The sequence below is a fragment of the Micromys minutus genome (genome assembly GCF_963924665.1).
Source record: "Micromys minutus genome assembly, chromosome: 19".
NCBI lineage: Eukaryota > Metazoa > Chordata > Mammalia > Rodentia > Muridae > Micromys > Micromys minutus.
Window position 1 is genome coordinate 3,453,434 of NC_137954.1, and position 26,939 is coordinate 3,480,372.

Genomic DNA, 26,939 nt, shown 5'->3' on the forward strand with positions numbered 1-26,939 from the left:
TTATGAGGCAGGAGCAGGAGAAATGCTCTGAGTCCAACATCAGCGACGACCTACTTAGTGAGTCTGTCCAGGCCAGACTTTCTACAAAGTGAGATTGTGTCTCAACAATAGTAGTAACTATTTTTTTAAGCTTAAAAAATTACTATTAAGGTGCCTGTGATTGAAAAGAATAGTTAAGGAGAAAAGTAAAGCACAGGAGACAGAAAAGGAAAGAAAATAAAAAGGGGAAAAGAAAGGTGTTTTCCAAGGATGTATCACTCCCCTTCTGAACCATGTAACCAGTGCCATACTTGTGAATGGGAAATGATTTCTGTAAAAAGCCAATGGTCTTGTGCAAGTCAAAGGAGAGCACAAGGAACCAAGGTAACAAAGGCTTTGGATCCATTTTCCTCCGCTGATATCAACTGCTAAAAATTAGGAAGCAGCACCTGCAGGGACCACACGGGTTTTATTTTAAAAGGAAAACAAGATGCATGCTGGGTGGGGAAATCAGCTGGGGAAGTGTGTGATGGAAACTTAGCAGAAAGATGAAGGCATTTGTGTTCTGTGGATCATTTTTGTTTTCTTTCTAATCATGCTAGCTGAAGAACAATACTTGTGGGGTGCACAGTGGAACAGTTAGGTCTCAGTGGAGTAATTGCCAGATCAGTCTGCAAACAAAACCAAACGCTCAGAGAAACTCTACAGAGTTTTACATGAAACAACTAACTCTCAAAGCAAGATTTTAAAACTGGACTGATTTTTAAATATTTCAATGGAGAAGCTAAAGGCACTGTCTTTTTCTATCGTCATGTGAAGGCTTAATGTTTCCCAAGCTGTCTCTTTCAAAGCCTCTGGGATTATTTCTTGAGAGTATGATATTCATAAAATTAAAAGAAGGAACAATTTGATTTCTTACAAGTAAAGAAAGCCTGCTGAAATAGATAGCCCAGAGCCCAGTGCCGTCAAACAGAGTCTGTGTTTGAATATTGACTGCTGCTTACTTTTAGCCTGGGCTCCAGGGTGCAACTCCGTGCTCTCCAGTTATAGCTTATTTGAATTAGTGAAGCCATTCTCTCTGTAAAACTCAAGTTTCCCAAGCTACATAAAATGTGCACAATTGAGTCTCTAGTTCCAGAGCAAGAGGCTTTCTAAGTTTCATCAGCTTCCCCATAAACTGAGTCATAATATAACTAGTTTATACAGCCAAAGAAATCATCGAGATGATATTTATATTTCAAACCCATTTTTGTTTGATTAATTTTATAATTATATCTTGGGTTTTGTTCATTATTTGTGTTGCATAGATAAAACTGGCAGTCGAGATTCCATTTTAAAAAGCATCTAGGATATTTACAAGGACATTTAATCTAAAAATAAAGTATTCCTCTGCCTGTAAACATAGCTGATGGGACTTAACCAGTTTCTACCTTTCTTTCATATACTTCTTCAAATCAAAACATACATCTTACTTCTTAGCTTGCTGGGCATGTTAGGTCACAACATTCATGCCACATGCCTTTAACAGTTTTTTTCTTTTCTTTGTTTTTTTCTTTCTTTCTTTCTTTCTTTCTTTCTTTCTTTCTTTTATGCAGCAGTGGGTAGATTTTTTTGAGTTCAAGATCAAAGTGGTCTTCATAGAGAGCTCAAAGTCTGCCAGGGCTACACAGTGAACCCTTCTCAACCAAAACAGAGCAAAGCAATGCAAACAAAAATATATCTCATTTCAGTAAAATTAACATTGTATTGTCTTCATCAGGGCAGAGACATTAATGTCGTGATGTCTTTGACTTAACTTTTGTTTTATTTTTACTTTTATGAACTAAATATGTCTTAAATTAAAATTGTGATATAAGAGGTTATTTACATGTTAATGTTAGTACTTGGTGACTGAGGGCAGTATTATGTGTTTAAAATTTTTCTTCTTGAATTCTTTCTGTCTTACAAAACTGTGGACAGATTTGTACGTGTTTTGACACTGTATCTGTTTCAAACTCAGCACAACACACAAGGAAGTGTGTGAAGGAGGGTGGTGGGGTGAGATGGGTGTGGCTCCGAGGAGATGAAGACACAGGCACCGCATACACAACGTCAGACATTTAGGTTTCTCTTAGACGTCTGCTTTGGAATAGTATCTATCAACAAGAACCCACAATAGCACATAGAAACATCCCAATACAAAAAGAGAAGAGTAGTTTCTCCTACCTCCATCTCCAGATCCTGATCCTGCATCTGGGGAGGAAAGAAGAAAACAGTTCATACTCACTTGAAAGACATATTAAAGAACGAGTTTTCAAGGTTAGGCTTCCTCTCTTTGTTGTCAGACTTTTCGGTTTGAGACAGGGTCATTGTAACCCAGGATAATTTAGTTTGCTCCCCTGTCTTCTTCTCCCACATGTGGGGGTTACAGGCCTGTACCATCAGCTTGTTCACTTTCTCAATGCTAAAATGCCACCAATGTGAAAACTCGCAGCATTTAATCTGCGAATATACGCTTTTCTTAATTTAATGTAATTTCTATTGACATACTATATAAGTAAGATGCTATTTTTCTTTGTAACTTTGATGAAGCCTGTCGTGTTGGGAAGAGTCCTCCCAGCTTTATTTTGGATCAGGCTCAATCTGGAGATGTGAAATGATGACATGGCTCTGTCACTGCATCTTCCCAACTGAACTGTACATGGTAAGGCTCCTGTTCTGCACATCGCTTATCAACAAGGGAGAAAAGTGAAAGGAGCACTTTGTGGGATGAGGGCTGATCAATGCCACACTGGCTGAGGTCTCTGTCTTCAGGGAAGTCACTGCTGAAATGAGTAGACGTGGGCTTACTTGGCCTTCGTGCCTGCAATATGGCCAACTCTAAGAGACACTGGCACAGAACACTACCTGCCCTGTTTCTTACCCTGCTGCTTCCTGCCCTCCCTTCTGAGTCACTCCAAGTACATAAAGGTGTCTTTCTCTGAGAACACGGATTCCAGACCTACTCAGTGTCTGAGTCTGAATTTCCATCTGTTCCTAAATGTAGACATTATCCTTCCTCTGGCTACTTCTCTGCATTCTAAGATACCTTGTTGCGCATTTCGACTGTTAACTCTAGGTAAGAAGACGACATTGGTAACCTCCTTCCGCTGCCACTGCTCTACATTGAAACTGCATCTAGGATTCAAGACTGACATAAAAGTCCTCCTCCAGGAGTTTTCTTCCCCTTGTAGTTTAGTTGAATTAATAGAAAACATTTCTTCTTCTTGCTGAGATCTGTGACATTTTGTGGAGACACACTAGATAGAGTGGCTAGGGGCATGAAAATCCACACAGCTAACACTTTTGGGAGAACGGGTCAGTCTATAAAACGTATCCCCCTCTGCGCCATTAACAGTGTTGTGAGGGAACACCAGTGGGACAGTAAGTCCTGGTGGCAGCTCAGAGTAGCGAACACTATATTATACAAGAACGTCAATTCACTCATTAACTGCCATCATGACTGACCATACGACTTTGGGACTTTGGGCCTTTACTTTTTTTTTTTTTCTTAAAGATTTATTTATTTATTTTATGTGAGTACACTGTAGCTATTTTTAGACAGACCAAAGAGGGCATTTGATCCTATTACAGATGGTTGTGAGCCACCATGTGGTTGCTGGGAATTGAACTCAGGATGTTTGGAAGAACAGTCAGTGTTCTTAACCACTGAGCAAACTCTCCAGCCCAACTTTGGGCCTTTACTTAAAGGCAAGCTAATTGATAGAAACAGTTTATAATATACATACATATACATATATATATATATATATATATATATATATATATATACATATATATGGACATGTGTTAAGAATAAATGTATATTCTGATATATTTATACATTACAGTAAAAATTAAAATATAAAAATATTATTAAATATAGATATATTTAAATATACATCTCTTAAATATATATATATATATATATATATATATATATTTACAGTGATATTTTTTTAACAAATACACAACCAACTTAGGGCTGCAATTCTATGGTTTGACATTTTAATAATGCCAAGTCATGAATGACTCACACACTCCTTTCTGCAACAGGAACATACGCTGCCAATTAGAACACATTCGTTAGTTGCCGCACTGCTTCTTTTGGGCAATGGTGCTTGAATGGCCAACATTTGCTAAATTTCCTCTGAGCACACTTTCATAGGTAAGATTTTAATTGGATTTAAATTAATTTTAATGCTTACGTCACTGTTACTTTTATTGCAAGGGACCAAGTCATGACTGTCCTGAATTGGGGCTATCACATCCTGTCCGAACACTGACAGCATATAAAGTCTATTTTTCATCGCTTACTAACCCCAGGAACTTCCTTCCATTAGGGAGGGCAATGTGATGCCTGTCCTTCTAAACTTGACTATGACACACCTAAAGAGACTGGAACCATGCTCACAGGCTCCAGGTTGCTAAATGACAAGCAGAATCTTACACTTATTTCATCTGTTTAATGAGTGAACGGTAGGTTAAATGTGTGAGCAGAGTCTGGAGTAAAAGCATTAAAATATTGAGAAAATATCTTGCCTGTTGATCTTTTAGGTTTTAGTTAATATATGTGTTTGGGAAAAGTCAGGAAAAAGAATAGAAGTGTTTTGGCTTTTATCTCTCACGTTTCTAAAACTTCAAGAGATCTCATCCACATGATTAGTGTTGGATTTGACCCCGATTAAATGGCTAGGGAAGAAAAGAGGGCTAGATGAACAAATGGTCACTGTAGTCAACAGCGTCATTATGAGACATTCACGGGAAGCTTTCACGTTTTCTCAATTGTAGGATGCGTCATCACGGCAAGCCAGAAATAAGTAGACTGAGAAAGTTGCAGTGAGGCAGACACATTTTGGAAAGGAAGGGATTCTATTGGACAGGAATCTTGGCTCCATTCTTGCAAGGCAAATGTTAAGCTGACAATGAGACTGGCTACTCGGAAGCCACGTTCTGGATTTAAAAAATTCAGTGTTCTCCAGCCACTTACCCCCAGAGAATACAACTTGACACCTTCCACTCAGTGTCTAAAAGCATTAAGACTAAATGGGAAAATTATGAAGAAAAGTCAGAACCGCAATTTATTTGCCGTCAGGCTTGGCTAATCACTCGGTTTCTCCATCACTGCTCAGACCCAAACCCCTTTAGATTCCCTAGTCAACAGAAGATGCACTCAGCGAAACTGGCTGACTAATTAAATCCTGCAGAAATCTAAGTATGCAAATGAGGTAAGGACAGCTTCTTCGATTGTGATTAAATTTTCTACTTGGCTAAGTATTTATTTTCATAGTAAAAGCAGCACACTAGGGACTAGCATGAATAGACTTGAATGAATCAGACGTAGACTGACAGGAACTCAGACGCTGGAAGAAAAAAATACCATTTCTGGTACCAGATGCCATTGGCCATAGCCATAGCTTCTGGGTAGCTCCTGGTATGATTGTCATGACTGTTTTCTACCTGCCGGATGACGTACACATTACTCCTGGATCCTCACCATAAACAAAGCCTTTTACTGCTCCCTGCAGTGTCCAAAGGTTCCATGTATTTCTGTTCCATTAGTTCTAAAGTAGTTGTTCTTTATTGACTTGTCCTTTGGTATGGATGGCTGACTTATTTTCATAGTTTGTTTCTTAGTGTATTTTCTCTGAGGCTGGCCTCTGGTCCTCTTCCTGCCCTCTGACCTCCACACTTGCCACCACTTTTACACACCCGTCTCACTCCATGCCAGGTAGCAATGACCTGCTTTGCCAAATCTGTCCTGACCACTAGCACTGTGGTTTGCCACCCTCACCATCATCCTGATAGATCATTGTCACGCCAGGGCCAAGCATCATTCAGAAAAGACCCCTTAACAACCAGCACACAATCTAAAGATTATATCACTGTAGTTGAAAAATATTCCTGGTTCACTGTCCTCTGCTCCTCCTGAAAACTGTGGTAATGAGCAGGAGACCTCCAAAGATCAGTCACCCCTACCTGTAAGGAGGCTGAAGACAGTCTTCCAAGGAACCCAAGACTTGGTTCTTACTCATCCTACCCTAACAAACAACACACACGTCTCATACCCTAAAATAGAAAAACCTGTTATCCCAGAGGGACTTTTACAGAAGAAAGCTCCCTTAACACAATTTTCTTATTTTTCAAAGAAGTCTTCCCATTGCATTATGATTTTTTCCAGAGATTTTGTAAGGGACTATAGTGACCCTGTTTTGTTACTGTTTATTTAGGACAGGGGTTCAGATGCCTATGGCCAAAGTGCACTTGGTTCCACTTTAAAGCATTGCCTTCCTAAGCAGATTTTGCCTAACTGCTTCTTCTTTCTATCTGTTGTTTCTTTATTTCTCAACCTGTAAATTTATGGGTTGTGATATACACGCGCGCGCGCACACACACACACACACACACACACACACACACACACACACACAGATATGTGCGTATTAAACAAATAATCCTGAAAAGCTGGGAAAATCATGGACTCCTTTCCTTCTTTCTGACTTTGCTTCCTTCCATCACTCTTAGAACAACACAAATAAAAGCGAAGTATAATCTGAGTTTAACTATGGCAAAAAGACAGATGTTAGTGTAAATTATTCACACTGCCAGTGCATTCTTCAGCACGAGCTGTTAAGTGGTAACCAGCACATTTTACAGTTAAAAATCTAACATTAGAGTCTCCACAAAAATACCTGTCATCTTCAGAACTGCCACCTGTAAAGACGTGCTCTAGAAGATAAACCCATTTCTCAATCAGTGGACAAACAAAATACTTCATTTATAAATATGATTAATTGGGAACCAACTCAGATTCCTAATTATATTTTATTCAACTGTCTACACTACAGTAAACAACATATGTATCTAGAGGTACCTGTTGTCAGTTGGTACATTTCCTTCCTTTTACAGACATATTTAAAATAAAAAAAAAAGATCACAGTGCACAAAAGAATGAATGGAATCCCAAGTTCATGCATGAGAGGGATTTTTGATGCATGAGAAGGATTTTTGTTGTTGTTGATGTTGTTTTGTCCCCCCCCCCCCCGGAGCCAATAGGATACAAGAAGCCATTGGCCTCACGGTCCATTTCAGGATGACTTGTGCTTACCTGTAGCACAGGATCCTTCTGAGGTCACAACTATCTCACTCTGCAGTTTGCAGGCGGCCTGCCTCAGGTAGCATTCATTCTGGTAGCTCTCACCATTGGAGCCACACACAGGCACGTAGTCACTGTTACACTGAGGGACAAAGAGAAAAACAAACACACAATCAGAAAACTATGGTTGTTATTGGAATCGCCATTCCTCAAACATCCTAAATGCAAGTAACCATTTTCAAAGCAAACCACGTCTTTTGAGATCGGTGATATCAAGTTGTTGCTTTGTAAGTGCGTGCTACTGAAGGATACACAAAGTCGATGTCAAGTGGACCTATTTGTCCTTTGATTTAGACAGAGGCAACACAAGTATCTAAATTAATTAGGTGACTCTGAGAAAGTGACTGCGCCATTAGCACACAGAAGACGTGACAACATTCACACCACCATTATTTAATTGTTTTCCTGAAGTGTCCTTCCTAACTTCTTACAGTGAAAATAAGCAACTCAGCCATGTCAAGTTATTAAAATCAAGGCTGATGGCTATCTGTGTTAGCAGCAAAAATATTTGGCTGGAATTTCAAAGCTATAATATCAAAATAGAATATCCAAGTTACTTCTTGGTTATTATTTTTCTATTCAGATAAGATGGATTTCTTATTAATTTTCTCATTAATTCTTTTGATATTAATGAAGAGAAAGTGTAGAAGCAAGACTTTGAAATATAGAGGGCAAACTTTCACCAGAGGTAAACTTTATAGCACATTTGTTGAATATTCCAAACTATCATGATTCATGTGTTTGAGAAAGAGAAATGCTCATTTTTAGAATAACCTCATTACCAAAACCTACATATTTTTGCAATGGAAATTAGACAACCTACTGGGTACAGCCGTTCTATTATAATCTCACTCTAAGGCATTAGAGATACTTGGCTGTGTCCCTTACCTGCTAATTACACTGGGATGTGATTATCTGCTGATTACTACTACTGATGCACTTCATTGTTTAATTATAACAAATGAAATGATCAAGATGATTATTTATCAAGGCTTGCCTATGCCAGAAACACAATAAGGAAAACCACACATGCAGATACATGTGAAAATGCTTTTCTATTTACTACTGTTAATTAAAATGTTTGAACTTTTGACGTGCTAGAAATGTACAAGTCATACAAAATAAATCAGCAACCTATCCAGGTAGCAAGAAAATTTTAATATGCATGTCTATATTTTTAAAAGTCTATCACATGTAAATTTTAACTCAAGAGTTTATGCCAAAGAACAAAAAATAAAACTGGCATAAGGTAAGAATTTGATTGACAAAAGCTTGAGACATATTTTTATGCTGTAATTTCTTACATTGACTGTGCCCTTCTATTCACAATAGGCTATTTAATCTTCCTTCTTACTTTTACATAATAAGAGCTTAGTCATTCTGAAAATTCATTCCTTTATGCACTTATTTCTTGTATGTGTACACTGTGCCTTGCTGACTCATGCACAGCTTTGAGCCTATGCATAGAGACCACATGTAGACATCAAGTGTCTTTCTCCGTCACATCTGTGCATAGAGACCACATGTTGACATCAAGTGTCTTTCTCCGTCACATCTGCATCTTCCTCTTCAGTCCAGGCTTTCCTCTGACTTTCAAGTTCCCAGATTAGCCAAGATGGCTGTCTAGAAAGCCCCCATGACCATTCTGTGCCTGTAATCATGGATGTAGACTGCAACACTCATACTTTTACATAGGACATGTGGATTAAACTCGGGTCTTCATGCTTGCATGGTGAGTACTTTCTTTTCTAGGCCATTTCCCTGTCCTCCACCCAGACAATTCACATGTGCCACAAACCCGTGCCTTCTAAATAAAGGTATGAATCTAACCTTTGTTCTATCATTGAACAATTTCAATATTAAACTTGGCCAATTGACATATTTTCAAACAGTAAATCTGAATATTATGGGATATATATTGTGATGGTCACAATTGCTAAAAGCATGATTTACTGCATATTTTAGGAATCTTCATATTCATTTCTATAATTAATAATTAGATATTCTGGATACCATGGTATTTATTTAATAATTTCATCCCATAGATTTAATCATGGTTCATAGACTTGGGATATTTATATAGCTACATTTGAAATTGATTTGATTCTATTGCTACTAATTAAATTAATAATCAATCCTCTTATGATAGATAACACCTATGAACTTGACATTTTGATGAGCTTTCCATGCATATACATATTTTTGAAATTATATTTGATTAGTGACAACTATATGACAGAGTATCTCCAGTGCTATTCAGAGCAAAAACAACTTAAAAATGACAGTGAGAATTTGAACTTTCCAATGAAAAATATTAGAGGAAAAAAGAATAAATTAGAGTGATGTGGATTTCATTTTCATGGTCAGGAAGATAAATGGATAATCGAGTACTAGTTAAATGTGCAATGTTCAGGACATGGGGCTGGAGAATAAACCTTGGGGTTCACCAAGCCATGGTGATTGGAGGAGAGGAAGAAGGAAAGAGCTGGAGACAATAGACTGGCTAACCTCTTTAGACACAAGACAGCTAAGAGTGATGTGGATGACTGCTCTGCTAGCCTCTCATGGTTAAGTATGGCATTCTTATGGCATTCTTGCCCCTTGTACTGGCTGGTTTGTGTCAACCTGACACAAGCTGGAGTTTTCACAGAGAAAAGAGCCTCAGCTGAGGAAATGCCTCCATGATATCCAGCTGTAAAGCATTTTCTCAACTAGTGATCAGGGGGGGAGGGCACAGCCCATTGTGGGTGGAGTCATCCCTGGCCCAGCCCATTGTGGGTGGAGCCATCCCTGGGCGCTGAGCAAGCCAGGGGAAGCAAGCCAGTAAGTGACATCCCTCCATGGCCTCTGCATCAGCTCCTGCTTCCTGACCTGCTTGGGTTCCAGTCCTGACTTCCTTTGGTGATGAACAGCAATGTGGAAGTGTAAGCTGAATAAACCCTTTCCTCCACAACTTGCTTCTTGGTTGTGATGTTTTGTGCAGGAACAGAAACCCTGACTAAGACACCCCTGACTATCTTTTAATAACTAAGTCTAGCAACATTTGGTGTACAGATTATTTGTTTTCTCATTTTCCTTTGCCTAACTTTGATTTTTCTTCGTCTTCTTTCTCAACTTCTCTAGAAGGGTAATCAAACAGAGGGCCAACAGACGGGGCTGGGAGGCTTCAGATTATTATGTTCCTCAGGTGCTATGACACAATCCTGATATACATCTTAAAATAGTGACTCAACTGATGAAATGCTCATGTTACTTGGGGGATGCATGCAGTAAGCCAAATGTGAACAGTGCTTAAAACAGAGCTGCCAAGTTCCGTGCAGAAGCCAAAAGGGGATTTGTGAGAGCTGAGAAGAGCTTAGCTACAGATTAGCACCACAATGTTTCTGGCCCTTGGTGCCATGACTTGCACTTATTAAAACAGAAACCACAAGAGGACAGGGATCCTCTCAGTCACTAATGCTCAAGGGTGGGTGTCTAGCTTTGTTTTTCTCTGTCTCTCACAGTCTTCATATACGGGTTGGTATGTTATCAGTCGTTAAAGGTTTGTAAGTTTCTTAAGTGTTGTTTTAAGATGCATGGAGAATTAACACAAGATTTAAGAACATGAGTTTCATTATAAACATCACTCTATTAAATGGAAATTATCCGACATGGCTTATTTTTACTAGCAGAATTACCACCTAGCATCCACAGTGAAGTACCATGTTTCTAGAATTAGAAAGCAACGATGCTGCGGTGACCCTCTGAATCGGGAAACTGCCACTCTGAAATGCACTGAGTTCTTGAAAATGGTTGTGGGGAAGTCGTGCCATTGTTCATGGTCTGTTTAGTCTCTTACCAAAGAGTACAAAGTTGTCTGGGTAACAAAAACAAAATTAAGCCATGGTTATGGTTAAGTCTATAAGTGTGTTATATAAACTTCTAAGATGAGTTCGTGATTCCATTCTCCTTATGTTTTTTAAAAATCTGAAGTTTAGGATATGTGATTTTAAAAAAAGTGACTTTGTCCCCAAGGTTCCACACTGCCTAAGACTACCTTAATGGATTCAACAACTTGGCCAGGGAATAAAAAATGATGAAAAATTTACCATGTGATTAAATGCTTGTTTGGTTAATATGGATTTTAAAGCTGAAAATTCGGCATCTTGAAGCTATATGTGACTTAGATTTTATCTATCACCAGCACCTTCCACAGGGTCTGGCATAGAGAAGGTTCTCAACAGATGTTAAGTGAATTCTGTTACATTCTGTTGTCAAAGGCTGAGGGAGAATCACTTAAGATGTAAAATAATACTCTTTCAGAAAATAAAATGTTCAAAAATCTGTATGTGTTGTTCTTTGACCATCCCAAAAGTAACTTTTATTTCTTCAGAACAACATCTTGCATGTATTAAGTTGGTGTTTTTTTTTAAATGGGCAGGCCTTTGACTGTAGTGGATGTGACTAAAACCCTCCACATTAGATCATTGAAGGACATGAGCTTTTCTTGGCTTCTCTCCTCTCTCTGCTTGCTTGCCCTTTAAGCCTAGCCATTGTGCAATATCAGAGCCCAAAGTACAAAGTAGCCCATGCAAAGATGCAGAGGTGGAGAGGAACCAAGCCCCGTAGGTGGTGGTCAGACATGAGGTAGAGCCTCAATCTGAGCATTCCGTTAGCTACATCCCTCAGGCACAACAACCGAGAGAGAAGATACTAATCAAAACTGCACATCCGTGGATGAAATAAACACTCATGATGACCAAGTTCTGTGGAAAATTTTGAGCAGTAGTAGTAACCGAACATTTTTAGATATGAAACATAGTTTATTAAATGCAACTGTTTAATATCTAAATTGGAAAATTCCTGAGAAAGCATAGGCTACCTCATACATTAAGCTTATAAATTATCATTGATCACTGCTGGACCAGTACTAAGAACAAATATATCTCTCTCAGCCTCCCTTCCTCCCTCTCACCTTTCTGCTGCTCTGCCTTTGTTTATTCATCCATTTTTCTCCAGTTCACTCTCAGTTTTCCTTCACAGTTGATTTATCCCACTGACTAGTATATCTTTTGGTATTATATAGGAAGACAGGATGCCTGAGATTGCACCACATTATAAACTTTTATTTTATTATCCAAGAATTATTTGTAGAGGCTTAATACCCCTTATTCAATGTGCTTAGAGATCTTGGCATTTTTGGAATGACAGATGAGACCTCACCTTTTGACCATCTATAGAATACTCCCATTTCAAAACACTTAAAAAGTTCAAAACATTTTAAACAATGTGGTAGGTTTCAGACTATTTCAGAATTTAGATTTCTGAGTTAAAGATGTTTCACTTATATTGCTTTGATTATTAATTATTGTCTATAATAAATTGGCATTGCTGTTGTACTATTGGAATTATCATTTGACTACCTAGTAATATTGAAAAATTATAATTGATGCACCTAAATATAAATATCTCACTTGGTTTACTGTGTTTCGTATTCTAAAATTATGACTTGCTTAATTGGAAACCATGTTAACCATAAACTTTCTCATCTTATAAGCAATATAAAGGGTCTGGGAGTGTATCTCAGTGGTAGAGCACTTGCCTAGCACATGTCAGGTCCTGGGTCATGTCACCAGCAATGCAGAAGAAGTAAGAAGAGGGAAAGAAAGAAGGAAGGATGGAGGAAAGGAAAAATTAGTAAGCCGGCATAATTATCTTAGTTATAAAAGTTGAGTGAGTTTTGAAAGACAGAAATCAGTGTGTTTGAAAGTCTGTAGGGAAGTCAGATTCATATAAGTTCATTTTAGAGTTTTAGTAATAATACACATTGGAACATATAAGTTATGCACAATATGCTATTTGTGTTTGAAATTTATCTCACATCCAGAAAGACTAGTGCACATCCCATTTTAAATAGAATAACTTATGCTTGTATCTGAAAATGCACAAGAAACTGGAATTTCAGTCATGACATGGAAGAGATTTTCAGATGTCTTGATTTTTATCAGATAGAAGGGGAGAATACATAAAAAATAGAAAAATAAATGCTCACAACATGAAAATGCTGAAGACGGGGAAGAAACTAGTCCAAGGGGCTCCTGGCTTAATATAGTTCATTTTATGCAAATTGCACAATTTTATTTAACTAAATCAAGGTTTATTTAGACATTCATTAATTCTGATACATATATAAAGTCTGAATTTACTACTAGAAAGGTGTCTTTTTACCTCTTAAAATACTATTGTAAAACACATTAATATCAGTATACTCCAGTAGAAATAAGGAAATCCATTTGTTTCCTATTCAGTTTTCATTTATTGTTCCATCCTGCTCTACAATGGCTGACAAATGTATGAAATGCACAAATATCATGACTGATAAATGTCTCTGTGGCAGCTGAAACTCAAACACGGTTCCTTTAATAAGAAAACAGTATGCTTTCATATTGCACATTTGCCCATTTACAATGATACTATTCCTTCTATTGCTTCCACAGGGAATATCAGAAACACAACCACCTCATTTGAGGAATGTTCTTTGTGAAGCATTTTAAACCACTTACACATTTACTTACTATATCTATCCCTGGCTACAAAAGTAAGAGAAATTCAGGGGAAAATCACAAAATTAATAATAATAAAAAGAAGATATAGAATTCCATGGGTGTGATTTCTCCCATTGGTTTTCCCAGGCTCGTTGGTAATCATTTGTAATAAATTAGGAATTCTCATGCTCTGTCTCCTTCACAACTGTGGTTGGAGAACTTGAAAGTTGATGCCACACGTATGTGATCTGCATTGCTGCGTCTTTAAAGCCATGGTAATGTCTTTGGCTACTTTAAGCTACCAATGTGCTTCCTCTGTTTCTCAAAAAGGAGAAAAAAAATGCCCAAGGAAGTTTTATCTTCTCTAAAAGTATTTCAATCCACATCTAAAGGAGAATTTTCTCATCAGCCTTAGCAAGACACAGGCTCCAGCCTTCAGTATTCATTATTAAGCCAGACCTCTGGACTGTATATTACATCGGATATTTAAACATGACTTTGTGTTTCTATTTTTTTTTTCTGTCACTAAGTACCCCTGATCTTGTTCAAAGTTTTATTTTTATGCATATTTCATGTCTTGGTTTAAATTAGAAGTCGATGCTTGTTTTTAAATGTAATTCGACAATAATCAGGTATGAGTACAAGGTACTAGTTCAGTATCCAAGTTATTTGAGCCTGTATATTATTATATGAATAGTTTGAAAAGGAACATCTCCCAGTGATTTTCATAGCAGGAGATAGGGATAAATTATGATTGTAATGACAACAGTGGCAGCATCATTCTAAATTACTTTCAACAACTTTGATGATAAACACCTTTCTGTGTAACTGTTGAAAACCTCTCTTTCACCCACATGTCCACAGCTCTCCTGCTTATGCGTCAACATGAGGCTCTAGGTGACTCTGTAGTTGTTTAATGTGCTATTCGCAAAATCTTTAATGCATACAACAAGGTTCATGGTTTCCAAATTGGCACAGTAGCTTTGGAGAGACCTTAATAGGAGTTAACATAAAATTATATCATATTGACAGAATAGGAAAACCAAAGCCCATTAAAACAAACATAATGATGATGATGATGATGATAATCATCATCATCATCATCATCATCATAATAGGCAGCTTATGAAGAACAAAAGTATAAATCCACACCTGTTATCCATTGACTACTTTGACAATTATCCTCTGTTAATTGACCAATAAAATGCACACACCAATGGCTTAGGAAGGCATACCTTCCATCCATATCTCAAAAGTAGAACCTGAAGCTTATGTACCATAAGTGGCATCTCTGACTAGGTCATACAGGGGTCTCCGAAGGCTTGTGTCTTCTTGACATCAGCTTGCTCTCTTGGCAGTACTTTCATGGGATGCTAGTCTCCCTTAGAGTCTGTTACAGTTATAAATCGCCAAATGATGGGTTGTACAAGAAGCTCACTGCCTTGCAGCCTCTCTAATGAATTGAAGATGCAAATATCAGATATCTTACCTTGAACTGACAGACGCAAGTCACAGTGTCTCCGATTCTTAGACACTCCCCGTCAAATTTACAGGTGTTGGTGTCACACAGGAAGAGATCATTTTCTCTGTCATCATAACCTCAAGTTTAAAAAGAATGCTCCAGTCACTTAAAATGTTATAATCTTACAAGATTTTTAATTTTTTTTATTGTGTAGCATGAATAGAATTTACCTAAAATTTAATTCCAATAGCCACAAGCTTGCCTCCTGCTAATAACCTCAAAATCTAGGGAAGTGATCAGTAATGGTTCATACTTTTAACCACTGCTTTCTAGTAGATTCTCCTTCAGTGTCATCTTTTGAACACACTTTCTTAAATTTAGCTTAGACTAATAGTGACTGTGTGAATGGAACCTGTGTCTCTGCTTTTTTAATTTTTTATCACTATGTAGTGTATATCAGTGGCCCAAACTTGATATTTAAGAAAAGATTTGGTGATGATCTGTGGATGACAGCTCTAATATTCCTGTCTCTAATTGTTCTTTGCTTTAACATCTAACATGACCCTTATTTACAATTTCTCCAGACAAAGAGGAAGCAAAACCTCAATAATAAAGATAAATAGACATGGTGTTTTCTGTGAAGGTCTCTCTGGCTCAAAGGAAGATTGATCACCTTCAAGTTAGCAGAATAGGAGGGGCTGCCAAGTTCTTCAAAACCTTTCTAGAAATACAGTTCTTTCTTTTTAGTTGGTGGATACAGCTTTGAGATATCTGGCTCATAATGCATTTCTCCACTGTCAATGTCAGATTTAAGCTAGTTATTCCTAATACCAATATCAGTTAAGTATGAAACAAACCAGTCATGGTGAGCTATGAATATATCAAGAGTAGCTAGGATCAAATTTTAAGGATGTTATGTTCCCAAGTGGAATTTATTCTTTTAAAAATAGCATACGTGAATGCAGGAACCAAGAATAAGTTAGAGACATGTTGTGTTTCATAAAATGCCAAATTTAGAAATTACCAAAAGCAGAATCAAGTCATTCAACTGACCCAAATCTAATGGGGCTTTACATTTCATCCAGTCTTGACAAAGGTTAGACTGTAGGTGTGCATATTAATTAAGTGTCTCTTAGGATTTATGTTCGTCATCCCTTAGAACTGTACAAGCCTCCGCCTATAAGTTACACTTAATAATCACATCCTCTCAGAAGTTACATACACTTCCTTTCACTTATACATCTCCAAAGGCCACCTTATTCAAAGGCAGACTTCACTGTCAGAGGATTTTATTTACATAAAATGAGACCAGACTAGACCATGGGGACAATTGCCCATGCGTGTTTAGAGTTTAAAATGCCAAAGAAACCACACTGCCATTCTTCAGGTATACTAAAGTCTTTGATACGGAAATGTGAAATCAGCCAGGAGGAGTGCAGTAACTTCGATCTTTGGGCCCTTTTCAATTAGAGGCTTCAGCCGGGTGCAGCTGTCAAGCTGTAGTATTCTGAGACTGAAGGAGCAAGAGGGCTGACCAACAAATGAAACCCAGTGCAGAAGTAACGGGGTTGGAACCAGCCATGCTGGGGGGGAGGTCACTGCGTTCTCAGAAGAGAGTCTATCAAACCTGGGGCATGCCCATTCTGGCGTGGGGAGGGGGGAGAAGATCTGTGACTGCTTTATTCTCAACTTCTGTCCTCCACATAGGAGCTTGGGGAAGCTTGGAATGGCCTCCTTTGGCTACAACATCAACCTCTTTCAAAATCAATGGTGTTTGCAGCCAAAGAAAGAGAGAAGGGGTGGGGGGGGGGGGTGAAAGGAGAGAAGAAAGGGAGAGAGAGAGGGAAGAGGGCGCACTAGAGAGAGCAAGAGAGAGCTAGGGAGGAATAGACAGAGCAAGCTAGAGGAGGAAAGAGGAAGAGAGGGAGAAAGGGGGGAGAGGATGGGGGGAGGGAGAGACACAGTCCCTGGAAACTTGCCTCCTCAGAATTATCTGTGACCCAGTGCTGACTAGAAACCCCTGCATTCAGAAGCATCTTATACAGTAATTAAGAGTGTCCCTGCAGTCATCATTTGATTTATTGCTTTCTCGATTGTTCTTTTTCATAAAGTTATTTCTCGCACATCCAGGCTAGACTTCTTTTCTTTTTTTTTTAACTATGGGAAATATTCTGCGTTAGTGTTTCCCCCAGGATCGAGAACCCAGATAGCTGCCCTGTAGTGTTCTCAAAACCCTCCCATTTGGGGTGGGCAAACATCTAAGGTTCCCCACACCTGTACTTTGTTTCTATCCCAGCACACCCAGCCTTAGCTGAAGCAGTTCCCAGAGGTTCTCAGGATTGAGGTGGGAAGTCCTGGATTTCAGGCAGTGGCTGGGCACGAGAGTGGACAGGTCTGTGCACGTTCTGCGCTTCCGAGAGGGGAAGGAGTCTGGACTTACCGGAGCAGTTCCAGCCGGTGGGCGTTTGGCAGTCACTTAAGGAGGTAGGGAAAGCAGCGAGTTTCACCGGGCGGGCTATCATAAGCAGCGTCACGGGCAGCAGCAGCAGCCAGCAGAAGCCCTCGCAAAGTGTCCAGCTGCTGCACTGCCGCGGGGACTCCCACAGCACCATGACTACTTCGCGCAACTCTGCAGCAACCAACGGCTTCTGAAGAACACGGGATCGCGGGGGCCACGCAGCGGGCTACTGAGCATCCCGCGGACCGCGGCGGCAGAGGAGGGGGCGGCAGCAGGGACAGCCGGCGGTGAGGCTGCGGCCAAAGGAGCGCATGATCTCCGGAGTTTCAGCAACATCCAGTGGCCGGGCTCAGCCTGCGGAGCGAGAGGATAGTCCGCTGAGAAGCTGCGTCCCAGATACAGGGAGCTGCTGCCATAAGGAACAGGGTCGGGGCAAAGGAAGAGCAGGAGACAGAAACCAGGGTGCGGAGAGCAGGCGGCCAAGCGGCCGAAGAGAGGAGCGCGACAAGACTGGGTGGAGGGACAGTCACAGCGCCCCGCAGCCCAGCCGCCGCCTCTCGCGCTCTGCCGCCCGCATCCCTCTGGCGTTTGGGAAGCAGCAGGTCCTTAGCCCGCCTGGGGTCACGTGGGAAGCGGCAGTCGGACTCTGATTGGCGGAGCGGGATGCAGGTCCCCGGGAGGGAGGGGTCGGTGAGGAGGTGCAAGGAGGAGGCGGCCACTGATGCCACAGATGGGCTAGATCTCTAGGCTCTAACCCGAGTGGGGCTAGGCGGGGATGGCTCCTGGGAGAAGCTCGGGCTTCAGGGTGGCTACTCCCACGCTCTTTCATCCCAATTGCCTGGCTGCTCTGCTCCAGGACGCCCCCTATTGTATTCGAGGTCCGGGTTTGCGCCTCTCTTCCGTGCGTGACCCGGGGCTGCCAGCACCCGCTGCGGCTGGGTGGCCTTGTCTTCCAGCTGGATGTGGTAGGGGCGGAGTAGGTGGAGGACCCGCAGCCACAGGGCAATAGGGGAAACCGGTAGGGAGCAAAGGGCGTCCCTCCGGCGCCGCCGGGCTGGGAAAGGGATCCAGGCTGGGCATGTCCGGATAGCATAAGAAGCATAAGGATGCTTCTCTAGGCAGTGGCAGAGAAAAGAGGGCGAGAGGCGGCAGAGCGAGAGCCAAAAAGCTCTAATGGCTTAAAGCAGCAGCAGCGGCGGCTAGCTCCCAGAGCAAACCCGACGGTGCTCGGAGCGGCCAGTTTCGCCGGCTCTCTCCGGTCTCCCCGTGCCTCCTGTCCCTTCCAGGCTCTTTGCAGCTCAGCCCTGCTAGATTTGATTCCCTCTCCCCAGAGCCCTCTGGTAAGGTACAGACCGAAACCTATTGGTGTGGCTGTCTAAAAGGTTCAAACAAATGCGGTTGGAAGGTCAATTTTGGTCGGGACAGGAGGCCAGAGGAGCGGCGAGAGGCTTCCCTGCATCCAAGCTGAGAATGGGTTACACAGGGCGAATCCAGGCGAAGCGGCATCCCGGAGGAGAGGACTTGATTGGAGTGCTCAGGCGGCAGACCCGGGCGCTTTACACGGTGTCTGTGGATCACCAGCTACCGGGGAGCGGCAAGGGAGTCTAGCCCTGCAGGAATCACAGCCTCCGCTTGGTTCTTCTCCCCAGCACTGGGGAGCAGAGCGGTACCCGCCTTCTTTCTGCTGCACTACATGCAGTTAGACACACTCTTTAGCTTAATGGTATGTTAGTTCTCAGGGCCCAGAGCTTTCTGGGACAAGGATGGAGAGAAAGTCTGTCTCCCGTGACTCAGGTCTCTACTGCAGTCACAGGGTTCTTGGTGCCTTGCACCAAAGAGTTTTCCTTTTGCGTGTGTGTGGTCGTTCCGTTATTTAGGGTATTTTTTTTTCATCCACATAATACATATATACTCCTGCTCCGTTTCTCTCCCCCTTCTTTCCTGCTCTCTTCTCCCTTTCTTTCAAAAGCGTTCCCCTTTCTCTTCTTTAAATTACCTTGTATCCCCCTCCCATAACCTCCTGAATCTTGACTAAGAACATGGTTTGATAGCATCTAACAAGCAATCAGCAAGAGCTTTACCCATCACTTAAAAGAGGCACCGAGAGACTTTGAAAGGGGGACTATCCATCCTCAGCAGACACCACCAGAAAACAAACTGTGCCAAAGCAGTCTCTTTAAGTACTTTAACCTCCAACCTCTTCCCACTCCCTTGCCTTTTAACTTCACCTCTGTGAGACATGAACCCCCAACACCTCTGAGCCTCAAAGCCACCTTTCTCTTCCTCTGCCTGAAACCCTTCCCTTTATCTCACACCCTGCCTCCCTCCCAAGACTACCTTTCCCCTCCCCCTCCCACCTCTAAAGATTTCTGAATCTTGGTGTCTCTTGCCCCTGGCAAATAAGCAGCCGCCGCAGATCTCAGCGTTCCAGTCAATGGCATCTCTCACCAGCGAAGACTCCATTAACACAGATCAATTTGACCAGACGTTGGAGGCATCAGAAAAATCGGCTTTTAGATGGAACAACTGAATTGTTGAAGGTAAAGGAATGCCCAGAAGATGGAGCTGCCAAAGATATCGCAAAAACAAAGAAACAGAGATGCCTTTCAGCGGAGCCTGCGACATACATTCAAGCTTAATGCAGATCTAGCCGCATCAACCCCACAGTTCGGAGTGAGGATTTGGAATTTTCCACACCAAGGCGTGGATCAGTGAGCAGCAGCTGATCAGGTTTTTGAACACCAGCCCCTCTGCAACTAAAGGCAAAGTCCCTCAGACAATGTGTTTTTGCAGTGATTGTGATCATAAACCAGCGCTAGGGTTGCAGGGGTTGACGATAACCTAGAATTATACAGACGCTCTTAGCAAAGAAATTTGTTATTGAATTCTCTGCTTGGTAAAAATTGTGGCGTGCTTTGTAAGAATTTGTATTCTTCAGACACTTTGCCCACAGTGACTTAGAGCGCCAAAGGAGTTAATGGCTGGTAACCAACACAGTTGCCTCACAGAGGTTCTTTAAATTATTGGGCAATTGGAACCAAAGCCTTTCAGTTCGAGATGCTGTGATTCTATCCCACTCGTGATACATTTAGTGTTACAGTGCCACCAAGAAACAGAATTTTGCAACTGGCAGGCACCACCAAGTGGCAGAAGAACATCACTTACTGAAGGGAGCGCTGCATCGTCCAATATGTAAATAAAAGTATGCCCATTATTCAGCTCTTCCTTAGGTACTGAGGAAATAGACTAGCGCTGACATTTGCTGATCATAAGATTGTACTAGCTCTGCTACTGCCCGGCAGGCTCACATCAGTTTCCCTAACACACTTTCAAATACGCCTGTGGATCGTGCTTCATGTTATATATTCTATGATTAGTAGTAATTTGATTGAACCCATACCATGGGTGTTCAAAGTTCCTATTTAAATTAGTGCACAATACTAGCTCAACATTCCTGAGCTAGACTACTGCAGCTGTGGAACAGAGTCTAGAACAGAGAGAGGTTGTCATATCTTAAAGAAATTGCAGATCTTTTTTTTTGTTTTGCAAAAAAACTACGTGGCTTAAAATGTAATAACTTTCTGTTGTCATCTTCATGAATTATGTAAATTTGCATTTCATTTGAGCGACTCCTATGATTTTGAAATTATAAAGTCATTACTGTCCTTCCCCCACTTTCCCCCCAACCCTTCCCAGGTGCTCCCTGTTCCTTGCAAATATATTACCATGTTTCTTTAGTTATTGCTACAGATGTACATACATATAAAAGATAGCTTTTAAAAACATCAAGGAGAGACTGAGGGAGAGCATGGTTATAGAAGACTTGCCTCAGATGCAGAAGACCTTGGATTTGATCAACTCCACAACATCAAGGACAACAAGAAAAAATAATTTTGCAAGTGGAAAGGACATCATTAATACCTGTGAAATTACTTAAGCCTTAGGAAAATTGGCACAAGGGGGAAGGAGGAGGAGGGGAAAAGGAAAAGGAGGAGGAGGAAGAGGGGAAGAAAGAGGAGGAGGAGGAGGAGGAGGAGGAGGAGGAGGAGGAGGAGGAGGGGGAGGAGGAGGAGGAGGAGGAGGAGGAGGAGGAGAAATTGTTATAGGAAATAACACTGAAGATAAATGAGCTTGGAAAAATAAAGACACTTTAGCAATGAGGGATTTGTTTTTCTTCTGTCTCTAAAGTTTTCTGATTGTTCAGTAGAGGCTTGAAGCAGGTTGGCCTCCCAATGTGTGGGACATTTAATAGACAGAAACACCCTGTTATTTAATTCCTAGCATCACTAGACACAGAAATAACTAGTCTTCTTTTTAAAAGATTTATTTATTTCATGTATATGACTACATTGTGGCTGTCTTCACGCACACCAGAAGAGGGCATCAGATCCCATTACAGATGCTTGTGAGCCACCATGTGGTTGCTGGGAATTGAACTAAGGACCTCTGGAAGAGCAGTCAGTGCTCTTAACCACTGAGCCACTTCTTCAGCCCATAACTAGTCTTGTTTTGTGAACAAGTTGCATCAAGCATTTTAGAACTTAGCAAAAACTTCTGTCTAACATCAGAACACAAGTCCTGTATCACTTTTGTCATGCTTCTGTTCCTCTGAGATGGACTGTATGAGCTGGTCCTTCAAGGAGTATTTATCAGTCTTGGCCTCGGGTCATAGAACATGGCCACAGGCATCAATTCTCACGCAGAAATAATGAGATCAGGGATTGCAGAGATCATGTTATTTTGATATTAATTTTTTAACATTTTAAATCTATTTTGTGGGTGTGCATGTGTGTCTGTCTATCAGCATATATGTGGAGATCAGAGACTTGTGAGTCAGTTTCTCCTTCTATGGACCACTAGGGTTCCAGAGACCAAACTCAGGTCATCAGGTCTGATGCTAAGCACTTCACCTTAGGAACAGTTGCACTGGCCCAGGAGAGTCTTAAAAATATATGTCTTTTACTTTTGTAAATATAATTACATCATTTTTCTTTCCCCCTTTTCCTTCTAAACCCTGCCAAATAGCCTCTTTTCTCTTTCAAACACATGGCCTCTTCTTAATTAATTGTTGTTATATGTCCAAGACAGTTTTCTGATGTTAGGTATCATTGCTGAATTCCAACATACCTGATACAATTTGTCCACAAGAATAGTGGTCACTTCTGTTTTATTAGGGTTGTTTTAATAATTAAATAAAATAGTGTTTCTGTGTGGTAAAATGTTTGCCACACTATGAGGCACTATACATGCGTGTGAGTACATGTGTATTATATACTCTGTCTGTATAATGTTACTTTTATGTGTGTTTCCAAGGATGGCCAGTTGATATTAGTTAACTATTTGGTGTGTTATTCACTGGAAAGTACTATTTCTTTTACTCTCAGAATTCCTTGTGTGCTTGTGATTTTTTTTTTTTTTTTTTTTTTGTATAGGGCCACACTCTCTTCACCTTTTTCTCATCTACTTTGGCATGTCTAAGGTTATTCTTGCCCAGTCCGTGATGATGAGTGTATGGCTCTGACAATTTTAGGGAAGAGTCTCACAGCAAATTTCTTGGTCCGTGGATCTTACAGTCTTCACTCCCCCCTACTGCAATCCATTGCAACTGATCGCCCCAGCTCTGCATTTTGATTGGTTACAGTTTTCTGCACCGGTCTTCCTGTGTTGCAGAGAGAAACTTCCTTGATGAGGGGAGTGAGCGAAGTTCCATATCTCACCAGGAGAATTTTCAAGTCAGAAAATTTGGAGTTGGATTCTGTAGCCTGTGCTCACACTTTCTTTGGAACTAAGGTACTACATACACCCAAGCGTGAGAGAAGTTAACAGAGACTTAAACTCTGTTCATGGAGAAGCCATGGGACCTGTTTTGTGTGTGTCCATCAAGACTATATTAAGTGGCAAATATGTCTAATGTAGTAACTACATAGCTATAGGCAGGTTCCTTACTTACAAATTGTAGGTAACAATGCCTGTTAAGAATGCTTTGGAGATTAGGGGAAACGTTTAATTAACTAGGGGAATTCCTACAGGAATGGGTGAACCGCTGAATCTGTGAATAAAGGCATATATATACCATTTTCTATATACAAGCAAAAGTGTTTATGGCCGGATGCTAAGGTACACAGCACACTGATCGCTGGCAGATAAGGAGGGGAAAAGTATTAATCTTATAATTTAACTTCCGGTCTACTTCACGTGGGTAAGGAGATACAATGCTCCAAATTACATTCTCATAACAGGTACATGAAAGCACATATTAAAATTTCATCATATGATAAATCTAACGGGGCCGTGTTTCTAGATCAAATTCTACTGACATTTTCCAGAAGCTGCCTTTACCTTACTGGCCCTTATCACAAAACAAAAGTAGTTGTATCTGCTATTTTCTCTATTTTATACAGTTTGTCACCAAGGTGTAAGTTTTAATATGTAAATTCACAAACAACTTCATAAAGTTTAATTTTACCTACACTTTTGAATTCTTTTGTTTTTGGTTATTTTTTTATACGCAAAGTTTAGCTTTGTGATTTTAGTACTGAGAAATAGTTTAATCTTGTATCACTGGGCCTCAGTCATGACTTTATATCATAACTATCTAAGGAATTAGAATACACTGATTAATAGTTCCACACAGCTCTTGGAAACTCTGAGTTAATATTGGCAGGCACTTAAGAAAATCTCCTGGCGTTTTAATGTCATGCTTTGGCTGAACCCTGTCTGGAAGAGAATGAACCTGTCTTCAGTGTCCACACAGTCAAGTTGGAGAAGCAAGTAAGTGACTTGTTTTCTAGTGAAGGCTTCTAATACATCTCACAAGAATACGTCCTCATAGCAATATCTAATGGAAGCAATAGAAAACAGATGACGTTTGAAACGAACTTGCCAATAATCAACAGAACAAGAACAACAGCTATAAACTTTGGGAGTTAGAAGCAGCAGCCACCTCAGTGTGACTTGGCATCTTTGTACCTCTGAATTCAAACTGGACTGAGTGTCTGTTATTTAAATGGCAGCCATTATGCTCGGACTTACTGTAAGATTTTTGTTTTTTGAGTTCATTGTACAATCTTTTCATTTTTAGTCAGAAAAAAAAATTGTTTACCCCCCTCTCTCCCTCTCTCTCTCTCTCTGCTACAACTAGAATGTGGTGGATCTATTTTTGGCTTTGTGAAAAGGACTTTGAAAGGTAGTTATATTCAGATTCCAGAGTTTTTTAAGTTCTGAACATTATATCCATTTATTTCTCAAAATAAATCTCAGCCATTCCTCCCACTGAACTTTTTTCCAAGTGGGGAATCAGATACTTGGAGCAGTGATGTCCTCTGACTTTGTCTAACTCTCCTCAAGCCCTGTATTGGAAGGAAGGCAGAAAGGGAAAGAAAGCAATGGAGGGAAGGAAGGAGGCTAGTAGATGGAGGAGAGAAAATGGGAAAGTGTCTTCATCATACACGAAGACTGGGGATGGCTGTACCCTCCTAACCTGTAGCTTCCCTGCATTCATTTTCACCTTAAAAGCTCTGTGAAACCCTGTGGTTAACTCAAACCCGTGCACATCAAATCAAGCTAAACACCTGTTTAACTTCATTGAATCCATATTTTTCGATATTATTTAATCATTGAATTCCTTTTAGCAGGAGACCTTTAACATAAATGATGGCCAAAGATTTCCATATGCTAATATGCTAATATTATTGTCTTACAACAGTATAGAGGAAGGAAACTTCTTTAAAATATCTGGACATTTTGGGGGATAGTCTTGTTCATCCTCTGACTTTTCCTGCATACCACTAGGCACACTGTCAGCATTAGTATAGCAAATCTCCCAGGGCTCTCTTCTCTGCAACATTCCCTCCTGCTGTGGATGTTTTGGGAACATGACCAAAGTATCAGCTTCTGCTGACACAGTCTTTAAAGTGATGTCTTCTGGTTCATGCTATGTAAACTTTAGATTATTGTAATTTCCTTAGCAGTGTTTCTAGCGTAAGTTCAGAGGTTGATGCTATCAGATGATGCTACATTAGATGAACAGAACTTGAGTCATAAGATAGAGAACAGAAGCTGACTTCCTTCCTTTCACCTTTATGTGCATCTCTGTAGCGCACACATACATGCTTCCTTACTGACTGGGTTGTTACAGACACTGATTAAAGGACAATGGTGATTTCGCATGTCAGGATACAGGAATCCACAATGTCTGAGTTGAACCGCTTGCTCTGGATCAGAGAAGCTCTGTGTCCTGGGAAGGCTAATTAGCATCTCTGAGATTTAACATTTTATCTTGGTCAGATGTCAACTTTTTTTTTTAAGCAAAAAATGCTGGTGTAGCAAAGAGTCAATTGCCACAAAAGAGGGACTATGAGCTGCCACTCGGTAGAACACAGACAGGTCAGAGAACACTGAAATTGGTAAATAGAAAACCAGCAGAAGTAAGGGCAGCTCTCCCTTTTCACCATCACCCCGGTGCTTTTTTGTAAACTGCAGATATCTAAATTTTCTGTTGTCCACATTAACTCATTTTCTCTGTAGCTCTGACATCCTAATTGTAGATGCCTTTATAATTGAATTAATTACAGCAGATACTTGTCATACATTATTTGTGTATTATGAAATCACAAATGTTTTAAATGTCAGTATATTTTTTTTTGCATTTTACTGCATATTTTATGTATTTACATTTCAAAGGTTATCCCCTTTCCTGGTCTCCCCCCCTCATAAAATCTCCCCTACCCCTACTTCTGTGAGGATGCTCTCTCTCTCCTGCCCACCCACTCCCATCTCAACACCCTGGCATTCCCCTACACTGGAGAAATAAGTCTTCACAGGACCAAGGGCTTCGTTTACCTTTTTTTGATGCCAACAATGCCCTCCTCTGCTACATATGCTACTGGAGCCATAGGTCGCTCCCATGTGTGCTCTTTCGTTAGTGGTTTAGTCCCTGGGATCTCTGGATGGTCCGGTTGGTTAATATTGTTCTTCCTATGAGGTTGCAAACCCTTTCAGCTCCTTCAGTCCTTTCCCTAGCTCTTCCATTGGGTTTCCATGCTCAGTCTGGTGGTTGGCTGCAAGCATCCTCGTCTGTATCAGTAAGGCTCAGGCACAGCCTCTCAGGAGACATCCATATCAGGCTTCTGTCAGCAAGCACTCCTTGGCATCAGCAATAGGGACTGTGTTTGGTGGCTGCAGATGGGATGGATCCCCAGGTGGGGCTCTGGATGGCCCCTCCTTCAGGCTCTGCTCTATTCTTTGTCCCTGTATTTCCTCCTGTGAGTATTTTGTTCCCCCTTCTAAGAAGAACTGATGCATAAACATTTTGGTCTTCTTTCTTCTTCATCCTTAATTGGT

The 26,939-nt window shown here is 40.7% G+C and overlaps 1 protein-coding gene across 1 annotated transcript in view; it reads right to left on the minus strand.

Annotated features, from left to right (window-relative positions):
• TMEFF2 (transmembrane protein with EGF like and two follistatin like domains 2) overlaps positions 1 to 18,150 on the minus strand; it is a 257,159-nt gene extending 239,009 nt beyond the window's left edge. The window contains exons 1-4 of the mRNA XM_080932911.1: positions 17,580 to 18,150; positions 15,167 to 15,276; positions 7,106 to 7,235; positions 2,185 to 2,211 (exon numbers count right to left, since the gene is read on the minus strand). Coding sequence (XP_080789037.1) covers positions 2,185 to 2,211; positions 7,106 to 7,235; positions 15,167 to 15,276; positions 17,580 to 17,751 — 439 coding nt within the window. The 5' untranslated portion in view covers positions 17,752 to 18,150. The remainder of the gene's footprint in view (positions 1 to 2,184; positions 2,212 to 7,105; positions 7,236 to 15,166; positions 15,277 to 17,579) is intronic.
• Between the last annotated feature and the right edge of the window lie 8,789 nt (positions 18,151 to 26,939).